This window comes from Puma concolor, chromosome A2 (genome assembly GCF_028749965.1).
Source record: "Puma concolor isolate L17-30 chromosome A2, mPumCon1.1.hap2, whole genome shotgun sequence".
NCBI classification, from domain to species: Eukaryota; Metazoa; Chordata; class Mammalia; order Carnivora; family Felidae; genus Puma; species Puma concolor.
In genome coordinates this window covers 13572053-13583228 of record NC_141668.1, presented here as the reverse complement: position 1 = coordinate 13583228, position 11176 = coordinate 13572053, and the positions used below count along the sequence as shown (strand labels likewise).

At 39.2% G+C, this 11176-nt stretch overlaps 1 protein-coding gene and 1 non-coding gene across 2 annotated transcripts; one reads left to right on the top strand and one right to left on the bottom strand.

Moving 5' to 3' along the window:
- Positions 1 to 696: 696 nt before the first annotated feature.
- Positions 697 to 1903, top strand: TAS2R5 (taste 2 receptor member 5). Its single transcript, XM_025929359.2, is given in 5 exon segments — positions 697 to 1356; positions 1359 to 1452; positions 1455 to 1585; positions 1587 to 1635; positions 1638 to 1903. Coding segments are annotated over 5 exon segments (1200 nt in total).
- A 4734-nt stretch (positions 1904 to 6637) lies between these two features.
- LOC112867083 (U6 spliceosomal RNA) lies at positions 6638 to 6739 on the bottom strand. Its single transcript, XR_003224152.1, has one exon. It is a non-coding gene; the product is annotated as a U6 spliceosomal RNA (small nuclear RNA).
- Between the last annotated feature and the right edge of the window lie 4437 nt (positions 6740 to 11176).

Here is an 11176-nt window from a genome sequence, read left to right as displayed (position 1 = left end):
AACTGTACTAGTCTTTTTTTGCTTATTTGAGCTCATTTCCTTTCTGTAAGACTCCAGTATGAGATATATGCTGAGTCATGTGTGTGTGGATAATTGATCATAAAGGAAAGATGGCCTTAAAGACCTTGATTAGCAGTAATGGTTCCTTTCCCTAACTTACATTTTTAAAAAATTATTTGGCACCTAAATATACTGTGTTTTTATTCTCTGATTGTTTTCTTCCTTAAAACTTCCCCTACTTTCCTCTTTGATAATGAAATATATTCTACTTGGTTATTATTTTTTTGGTAATGAAATATATTTTAAATTCAGCTGTATCCAGCTCTCATGCTTATATGTTCAAAGTACTTTTTATGAGAATAAAATTAATTTTTTATAATATAAGCTCACATTTGGCACTGTATAAAACCTGAGAACGGGGGAGCCTGGGTGGCTCAGTCGGTTGAGCGTCTGACTCTGGATTTCACCTCGGGTCATGATCCCAGGGCTGTGGGATTGAGCCTTACATCAGGCTTCATGCTAAGTGTGGAGTCTGCTTAAGATTCTTTCTCTCTGTCCCTCTGCCCCTCTCCTCTATTTGTGCTCTCTCTCTAAAAAAAACCCCAAGCCCCCCCCCCCCAAAAAAAAAAACCAACCAGAGAATGTTTGGATTTGGTCTTGTTACTGTATTATGTGCTGGTGTCTAGATGCTAGCCCATGACCCTTGAGAAGGGGAGTTGGTGTCTATGGTCCTGCTTCAAATCTCTGAGTGTAGGTTCAGTGTGTTCATGTGGGTGCAAATACGGAGGGGTCATAACTTCTAAATTCTCTGTGCCTGGTTACAGCTATTCAGTTTTAGAGGACAGGTTCCAGAAGGGCAAGGCCAAATCCAGATTTTGTGGTTTGAAAACTTACCTTGAGTGTGGCATCACCCTCTGGGGATCTGAAGCTCAGCCAGGAGCCACACACATTCATCTGTTGAGGCAGGACATTTTCTGTGAAGGAAGTGAGAGACTCCTGACCCCAGCCATACTGTCTGCCGCCCTAGCACTGCTGATGGTGGTGAGAGTGGCCGAATTTCTCATTGGCCTGGTTGGAAATGGAGTCCTTGTGGTTTGGAGTTTTGGAGAACGGGTCAGAAAATTCAACGGGTCCTTATACAACCTCATTTTCCCGGGCCTGGCCGTTTGCTGATTTCTCCTGTGGTGGCTGATTATGATGGACTTAACCCTGTTTCTGCTTTTCCAGAGCAGCCGTTGGCTTTGCTACCTCAGTGTCTTCTGGATCCTGGTAAGCCAGGCCAGCTTGTGGTTTGCCACTTTCCTCAGTGTCTTCTACTGTAGGAAGATCACAGCCCTTGAACACCCTACCCTGTCTGTCTATGGCTGAAGCAGAGGGCCTATCGCCTGAGTCTCTGGTGCCTTCTGGGGTACCTCATGATAAATTTGTTACTTGTGGCTCACATTGGCTTAACATCCAAAATCCTTCCCAAGGCAACAACAGCATTATGTGCACCCTTTCAAACTGGTACTACATGTATATATTAAAGCTCACTGCAGGAAGCGGGTTGCCTTTCATGGTGTTTCTTGTTCCTTCTGGGATGCCGATTGATTGTCTCTTTCTGTAGACACCACAAGAAGATGAAGGTGCATACAGCTGTAGGAAAGATGCTTGGGCCCAGCCTCACATCACTGCCCTGAAGCCCTTGACCTTCTTCCTTATCCTTCGCGTGGTTTATATCCTGGCCAGCCCCTTTCCCATCACCTCCAAGTATTCTGCTAATCTCCCCGTTGTCTTCATTTCCAAGACCCTCATGGCTGCCTATCCTTCTCTTCATTCTGTCATATTGATCATGGGGAATCCCAGGATGAAGCAGACTTGTTAGAGAATCCTGTGGAAGATATTGTATGCTTGGAGATCCTGAGGCCCTTGATCTGGAGAGAAACGAGTGCTCAGAATACTCTTTTGAGTCAGTTTTTGGTAGCTCTTTATAAGGGAGCTGACATTCATGTCTGTAAAATTTTTTCTTCTCTGACACCAAATCAACAGATGATCTACAGGAAGTACAGAATAAAAACTAATACTGTTTCACTGTTAGCACTGTAAAGTATAATTGTTTTATTGTATTATAGAAATCAAGACTGGAGCTTTATGTTTGGTAAAATAGGTGTTATATTCTGTTTACATATACCAAATAATTCATTTCTTTTTAAATTGCATATTTAAGTTGTGTTTTTCCTATTATAGGGAACAGAGATTAGGAGCAATTAATATAGAGATCGATCATTTTTATTAAGTTTCACTTATCCACTAATGTTAGTCATTTTAGGTAAGTTTTTTAAAAAAAGAAGTTATCAAATAATTTTCCCATTTCTCTACGGTAGTAGGTCTAGTTACCTAACTGAAAAACAAAACAAAATATCTTTATATTTCTAGAAGTTTCTTTGAGTCCTAGACTTGCCTTTTAGGATAAAAGTCAGTTGGCTGCCGTGTTCTATATTAAACTCCAAAGCCCAGGACCTAGACTGGAGCAAGATGGGAGTGGCGGCCACTTGCTTCTGCTCACAAAAAAGGACACATCTCCCTGAATGTGTGAAGCTTCATCTTCCTTGGTCAACTAGCCATCCTGACTGTCTGCTCTGGTTTCCCTGCAGGCTGAAATCAGAGTTTTAGCATACTAAGTCTTTGAGTTGGATGGAGATCATCTAGAATGTCAAATCCATGGCAGCAGGAACTGCGTCTCTTTTTGTTTTCTCCTAGGTTATTGATGCCTAGAATACCACCTAGAATATAGTAAGTTAGTATTTTCTAAATTATCAATTAGTTACATTAACTAGTCTTACAGTTCCTCTTTTTTTTAATGTGTATTTTGAGAGAAAGAGTGAGAGAGAGCGTGCATGCACGTGAGCAGGGGAGGGGCAGAGAGAGAGGTGAGAGAGAGAATCCCAAGCAGGCTCTGTGCTGTCAGCATGGAGACCAGCACAGGGCTTGAACTCATGAACTGTGAGATTGTGACCTGAGCCAAAACCAGGAGTCAGACGCTTATCCAATTGAGCCACCCAGGCACCCTTTACAATTCCTCTTTTATTTTATAAAGAAACGGAGAGCCCTGGGGCGCTTGGGTGGCTCGGTCTGTTGAGCGTCCGACTTTGGCTCAGGTCATGATCTCACGATTCGTGAGTTTGAGCCCCGCATGGGGCTCCGTGCTGACAGCATAGAGCCTGGAGCCTGCTTTGAATTCTGTGTGACTCTCTCTCTCTGCTCCTCCCCTGCTCATGCTCTTTCTCTCTTTCTTCTTCTTCTTCTTCAAAAAAAAGAAAAAAGAAAAAAAAAAGAAAGTGAGAGCCCATGGCAGTTCTGGGACCAAAACTCAGTTTCCTGGCTCTGGGTCCTGGGCTTATCCCCTGACATCATGGTACCATGTAAACAAGATAGCTTTGCCTGAGGCTTCTCTGAATCCCATCCTTCTTTTTATGAACTTTCTCAGTCTTCCTTTTAGCCTTGTTTGAACACATTTCTTTTGATTCAGTTCCAGGGGATCTGGAATTCAACTGATAAACCTAACATTTTGTTCACTTCTCTTGAACCATGCTAATTAATCCACTTTTACTTATCTGTTCTCCCCAACATGTGTCTTTTCCTTACCTAAAGCTGAGAACTGAAGTACATGCTAGACACATGTGGATGTTAGTCACCATTCAGGGAGAACTCGCTTCTCTGATGTCACTGTGAGTTGGGTGAGGTCCAGCACTGTCTTTTTGTCTTCTGGGAATGATAATATCCATCCATTTCAAGTAGAGACGCTTCCCCTTGGTTGTATTTTTAGTAGTAGGATGAACTTTCCATTATGCCATGCCTATATCTATCCAGATGTCCTTTATGACCAACTGTTGCAATAACGATAATAATAGTACCAACCATTTGTGTCAGGCTTTCCATTTTATCAGGCATTCTCATATATTGTCCATTATCTCGTTTGATTTTAGTAACAACTCCATGTAGTTAGCATTTCTATCTTTATGTTATAGGTCACAAAACTCAGGCTGGAGCAGTGATTTGCTCAAGATCATCAGCTGGTAAACTTCGCCGGTAAAACATTCCCAGAGTTTGGACCACAGGTCTTGTGCTCTTTCCAGTAAACCTTAAGTTTCTCTTGTTCGTGCTTATAAGACTTCATGCTAGGATTAGCCGGTGGAATGCCCAAGTTTATGAGTGTGTTTCAACAGGTGAAATAACTAATCTTTCAAGTTTGGTATTGGTGGGTTGCCTGGGAGCCGAGATCCCCAATCACAACTGAAGTTTCTATGACTTGCTTTTCCTAGGGACAAAACACTTGCATTTACCCACTTTTAGGGACTGGATTTTCTTCCTTTTCTAAACATGATTTAGTTCATGATGTGGTGAGGCTGCTTTGTATTTTATCCAAGGAAACAAATCAGAAGGCAAATCTGTGCTCTTGAATTGATTCCTATGTAATTGCATCTTTCCTAATTTGCATTCTCAGAGCTGCAACTGGAACCACGTGCACATGTGTGCGTGTGCGTGTGCGTGTGTGTGTGTAGACATTACTAGCCTTCCTTTCTATTATGCAGTAGGATCTGTGATGATGCAGCCTACAGGAAGTCTAAAAAGTTTCAAAAAGTAACGAGTTTTCATTCAGCTCCCTATTATTAGTCCTACTGCCTGGATATGGTCATATTTTGCCATTTGCCATAGTTCTTCTAGTGATTATCTTCTCAACTCGATTTTGCTTTCTTACTTGGTTTATAAACTTTGAACTATAACTTTTGAAGCCCATTCATCAAAGTTTGGGCATTATCTCAACCCAAACCATTCCCCTCTCCTAAATTTGATTCGTTTTATTTATTTGTCATTAATTTTATAACTTTAAGTAATATGTTTTCAACTTTTCTGTTTTGAACTTTAACTTCTGACAGTATCTATAGAATCTGAGCTGTAGAAGGAAGAAATTAGTGCCTCAGCTGTCCTGTACTTTTCCCATAGCCCACCTCATGTCCAACTTCAAATGACTTAAGGAGAAAATACATCTGTTGGAAGAAATTGGCTGTCTCACAGAATCAGTGGGAAGGCTGGAAAGTCAAGATCAGAATGGGAACCAAGAGAATATAAACAGCTGAGAACACAACCAAGTCACTCTATAGGGACTGATGCTGGCACTTTGCTCTCACATTTCTACTGTCGGCATTGTGTCTGTGACACTGCCCCACCTTTGAGAGTGTGTCCCTCTGAGTCACAGCTCCAAGGTCCAAAGTCCTGCCTGTGAGCCTCTGGTTGGCTGATTCTAGGTCACACACCTGCCCTAGTCAACAGGCTCTGGGGCGAGGAAAAATCTGATTTCTTTTTGGTTTCTGAAATATGTATTTTTAAGTTAAATGAAATGAAGTACTCAAGAATTAGATTAAGGAGCAGAATTGATGTGGCTGATGGTGAGCTAATGAAGATTTATAATCTGAACTGGAAGTTCAGCTCAAAGAACTCTCTCAGAAGGTAGCAGGAAGCATAAAAAGATGGAAAATGTAAAAGAAGAGAAAAGCTATATGGCACATAGAAATAATGGAATAATTATTGTGTGACTGGAGTCCCAGAGGAGATGGGAGAAATGAGGGGAAGGAATGAAATGGTTGAAGAATTAATGACCAAGGATTGAAAGACACAAAAGGATGTCAAACAAAACAGAGAAGGTGGGGGGACCCTTCATGTTTAAGCACATTACAGAAGAATTTAAAAATATCAGAGAGGAAAGTTTACAAGGATAACATAAGAATATCAAAGAAAAGTTCATAAAACTTTGAGGAAGAGCAGATCACAACTATGACACTCCTCAGTAGAATGCAGAAAAAAATTTTGCATTACATTCTATTTTAGTATTTCATTCTTATTTTCAAATAACACCAAGAAGAAAAGTTTAGAAGTATTTTTCTGACTAGTGACCTATTTTTGTATTGATTATATACAGGGGGTCAATTATAAAAATGTCAGTGAAGGCTTAGTGGGTTGATGATCATGAAGTTAGTGAGCAAATTCTGAAATGTTTTAGCAATCAAGGAAGATCTTGAAGTTCTAAAGGATTTGGCAGGAATGTGAAGTCACATTCACACCTGTATTAAGGGAGTCAATGTTGTGTATAACTGGAAATGATTCTAAGTATCTAGCACAAATAATTGCCAGTGCTACAATATGTGATAGAGGGAAGTAATGGAAATGGGAGAAATAGACCAAAAAAATCAGCATATAGATTGAAGACAAAAGAAACTATTGGTAAGGAAAGCCTTACCAATATATGGCTTTTAAGAAAAAATCTGAAAACGTAACTGAAGTGCTTTCCTTTGGTGGGAATAGTAGAGTGGCTTCAAGAACCTCTACATTCTACACCACGTTAAGTTACTGGAAAAATTGTGAATAAAGATTAGGTATCTGCGAAAACATTCATCCAGTGTTTTTTTTTTTTTTTTTAAGTGTGTTGTTAGATGAGGCCTTCTCTGATTCAGATTTTTAAATTGTAATGAAACTGATCTCTAGAAATTACTGCCCTCAAAGATTTGAAGGAAGAACAAACCCCAGTTTAAGGGTTGTCAATTATGTGACTGATGCTGAGTGCAAAGGCTGGCTGAGACACATCTTTGTAGGACTTTTTTTTTTTTTTTTTTTGCATTTATTTTTCTCTGTCATCCTTGCACAGGGGCCATGCTAATCTTTCTGTATTGTTTCACTTTAGTATGCGTGCTGCTGAAGTGAGCACTCTTTTAGGATTTTTATTAGGATTGTTTTTATTTCAGTTGGTGCTCTGGTTACAAAGATGCATAAGTTTTCAGTAGTATAATTCAATGTTATTTTCCTCACAAGCTCTTTAATTTTTCTGTATATGATTTTATAGAGTTTGAAGTTTTATAAGAACACATATACCACTGTATAGCAGAAAAGGCTTTTTTTTTTGGTCATAAATTCATCATGAGGATTAAATGAATTAATATATGCGAAGTGCATAGAAGAGTGCCTGGTGCATAGTAGTAACTATAAATATTTACCCTCAATGTTATTATTATACTAGTCTTTGGGAAAAATATTTTTAAATATTTGCACTGGCAAGGAATAATTAGAGATACAGAAAGTAGTATATAAATGCCAGATAAATGTGCTTTGGCAGTGGCTTCCTGAGTATGTGGGTACTTCATCATCCCTTGTTATTTCCTTTAACCTTGCCTACATCTTCATAAATCTTTTGTTAAATTCTCTTAAGTTATCTCTTTGTGTGTATTGCTTCTTCTGACATATATATTAAAAAGTTGTTTGTTTTTTGAAAAGACTTACAAGATAGTAAATCTTGAATATAGAAAGTCCTAGGGAATTCATGATAAATAATAAACAACTTCAGAAAGGTTACAGAATACAAGGTCAATATACAAAAATCAGTTGTGTATCTGTGCACTCGTAATGAATATCTTAAAAATGAAATTAAGAGGACATTCATTTACAGTTACTTTAGAAAGAATAAGATACATAGGAATGTTTTAATAGAAGTATAATACACCCTGAAAACTTTAAAACATTGTGAAAGAAATTAAAGAGACCTAAATAAATGGAACGACATCCCGTGTTCATGGATTAGAATACTTAATATTGTTAATATGTCAGTATTCCCCAAATTGATCCACAGATAAATACAATCCCTATCTGAATCCCAGTTGGCTTTTTTTTCCCAGAAATTGACAAGCTTGTCCCAAAATTTATATGATTTTGCTGGAGACCCATAATAACCCAAAGAATTTTGGAAAAGAACAAATTTGGGGGGCTTCACACTTCCCAATTTCAAAATTTAGTTCAAAGCTATAGTGATCAGGACAGTGTGGTACTTGTGTAAGGACAGAATATGAATGAATGGGACAGAATCTAGAGTCCAGAAGTAAACCCTCACACTATGGTGAAATGACTTTAGTCAAGGGTGCCAAAACAATTCAACAATAAAAGAAATCTTTTCAGCAAAGTTTGCTGGAACAGCTGGATACCCACATAGAAAAGAGTAAAGTTGATCCTTAGTTCACACTGTTCAAAAATTGACTAAAAATATATCATGGGCCTAAGTGTAATACCTACAATTACACAACTCTTAGGTACAAACTTATGGTGATAAATCTTGGTGACCTTAGGTTAAGCCACGGTTTCTTAGATATGACACCAGAAATACAAGTAACAACAACAAAATAGATAAATCAGACTTCAACAATTAAAAAAGACATTTGTGTTTCAAAGGACACCATCAAAAAAGTAAAAAGGCAACTATAGAATAGGACAAAATATTTGCATATTTGCAAATAATAAGGGACTAGTATCTGAGATATATAAATAACTCTTATACCTCTATCGTAAAAAGACCTTCTAATAAAAAACTGGACCTGAGGCTTTGAATAGTTATTTTTTCAAAGAAGGTATACCGATGGCCCACAAGCACACGGAGGTGGCCAACATCCTTAGTCGTTAAGGAAATGCAAGTCACAACCACAATGAGATAGCACCTCATACCTACTAGGTGGCTATAATAAAAAAGACAATACTACATGTTGGTGAAGATGTGAAGAAATTGGAATTCTCATTCATTACTGGTAGGAATATAACCTGGTGCAGCCACTTTGGAAAACAGCTTGGCAGTGCCTCAGAATATTAAGCATATACTGATAAAATCCAGCAGTTTCACTCATAGGTATACAGCCAAGAGAAATCCAAAATTCATGTCTACACAAAAGCTTGTGCGTGAATATTCATGAAAACATTGTTCCTAATAGTCAAGAAATGGAAACAACTCAAATGTCCATCATCATATGAATGGATAAACAAAATGTGGCATTATACATACATACACACACAGACACACAGACACACACACACACACACACACACACACACACACATACTCATACAGTGGAATATTATTCAGCTGTAAAAAGGAAAGAAGTAGTGATACATGTTATAACATAGATGAAACTTGGAAACGTGCTGAGGAGAGAAGCCTGTCACAATACTAATTATATGATTTCACTTATATGAAAGGCCCCAAATAGTCAAATCTATAGAGCTAGAAATTAGGTTAGAGGTTTCCAGGGGCTAGAGGATAGAGCCAATGGGTAGTGACTGCTATGGAGACAGGGTTTCTTTTGGGGTCAAGAAAACTGTTCTAAAATTAGTGGTGATAATTGTTTAACTCTGTGAATATATGCAAAACCACTGAATTATATACCTAAAGTCATATTAAAGCAATTACAGATATAATGGTTGGAAAAGAAGAAATAAACCTGCCATTATGTTCTTTCCTTTTTTATTTGAGTATAGTTGACGCACAATGTTACATTAGTTTCAGGTGTACAACTTAGTGATTTGACAGGTTTATACATCATACTATTAAGACTGTCATTATTTTAAGAAGATATGATTATGTACGTAGAAAATCCGAATAATCTAAAAAATATTAGGAAATAAGTTAACTTAGAAAGGTAGATAGTTGTATATAAGGTTAATACACAAAAGCTAATGTGTTTCTATATGGTAGTATGAAACCATTAGTAAACATGAGCTTTTAAAAGATTGTTTTTCACAGTCTCTAGTATTCTGTAAAATTCTGAGAAAGCCATAGATAATGTAAGCTTTATGGTGCAAGTTAGTTTTGGATTTTCAGTTTTGGTTGCATAAGAGATATCCCAATGCTCAGGTCCTGCCCAAAGCCAATAAATTAGAATCTCTGAGATGGGACCTAAGCATTATGTCTTTTAAGTCTCCCCTGGCAGTTCCAATGTGCAGCAAAGGTTAAAGAGCATTAAAAGCACTGAAGTTTTCCTGATGTGTCATCAATTTAATTAACAGTATCATGTTGAGATGAACTTATATTGAATATAGGGTAAAAGATGACTATAAAACAAGAAACAGGGGGCGCCTGGGTGGCGCAGTCGGTTAAGCGTCCGACTTCAGCCAGGTCACGATCTCGCGGTCCGTGAGTTCGAGTCCCGCGTCGGGCTCTGGGCTGATGGCTCGGAGGCTGGAGCCTGTTTCCGATTCTGTGTCTCCCTCTCTCTCTGCCCCTCCCCCGTTCATGCTCTGTCTCTCTCTGTCCCCAAAATAAATAAACGTTGGAAAATGTAGGTTTGATCTGGAATAGGGTCCAGAAATCTGCATAAAAAAAAAAAAAAAAAAAAAAAAAAAAAACAAGAAACAGACTCAACTCTAGAGAGCAAACTGATGGTTACCAGAGGGGAGGTGGGTGGGGGATGGGTGACCTAGGTGATGGGGATTGAGGAGGGCACTTGGGATGAGCACTGGGTGTCAATATGGAAGTGTTGAGTCACTATATCCTACCCCTGAAACTAATATTACCCTCTCTGTTACCTCACTGGAATTTAAATTAAAACTTTAAGAAAAAGATAGGTGTCAACAGTTCAGGCTTTCTTTCCTTTAATGAGGTTTTGTAATTCAGCACCCTGAGTATATCTACGGAACTAGAAGAAGAGTTGGAGGAACAACTGGTGTTCCATTTGATGAGCCCCAAAGCCCCTAGCTTTGTACCAGCTGGCTTTGGGTCTTCCCAGGGTTCTGGTGGGAGCACTTGCCAGCCACATCATTACTTCTGAGATTCATGTTCTAGATGTCCCTGGAGAGCTCTCACACCCTTTGCCTTTCCTTTGCTTTTTTGTCCTCAGCATCATGTGGGTACACTCAGACGCAGGACCCACCTTCTGTCACACTTTATTATTACACCTCGCCATAAACACATCCCCATGCCACTCCCTCACCCCGATTATGGCATTCTCACTACATGTTAGTCCTGATGTCTCTAGGAATGGAGACGCCACCTCCCACAACACCTTCCAACCCATTTACTGCTTTCCTGGCATTCCCAAGGATTCTTAATTTTTTTAATGTTTATTTATTTTTGAGAGAGACAGACAGAGCATGAGCAGGGGAGAGGCAGAGAGAGGGAGACACAGAATCCGAAGCAGGTTCCAGGCTCGGAGCTGTCAGCACAGAGCCTGATGTGGGGCTCGAACTCACAAACTGTGAGATCATGACCTGGACCTAAGTTCGGAGGCTTAACTGACTCAGCCACCCAGGTGCATCCACTGCCTCCCCCCCCCCCCCCCGGAGTCTCAGAACATGCTCAGGTTTGGGGTCATCTTTGCCAAGTGAATCTCCGTTC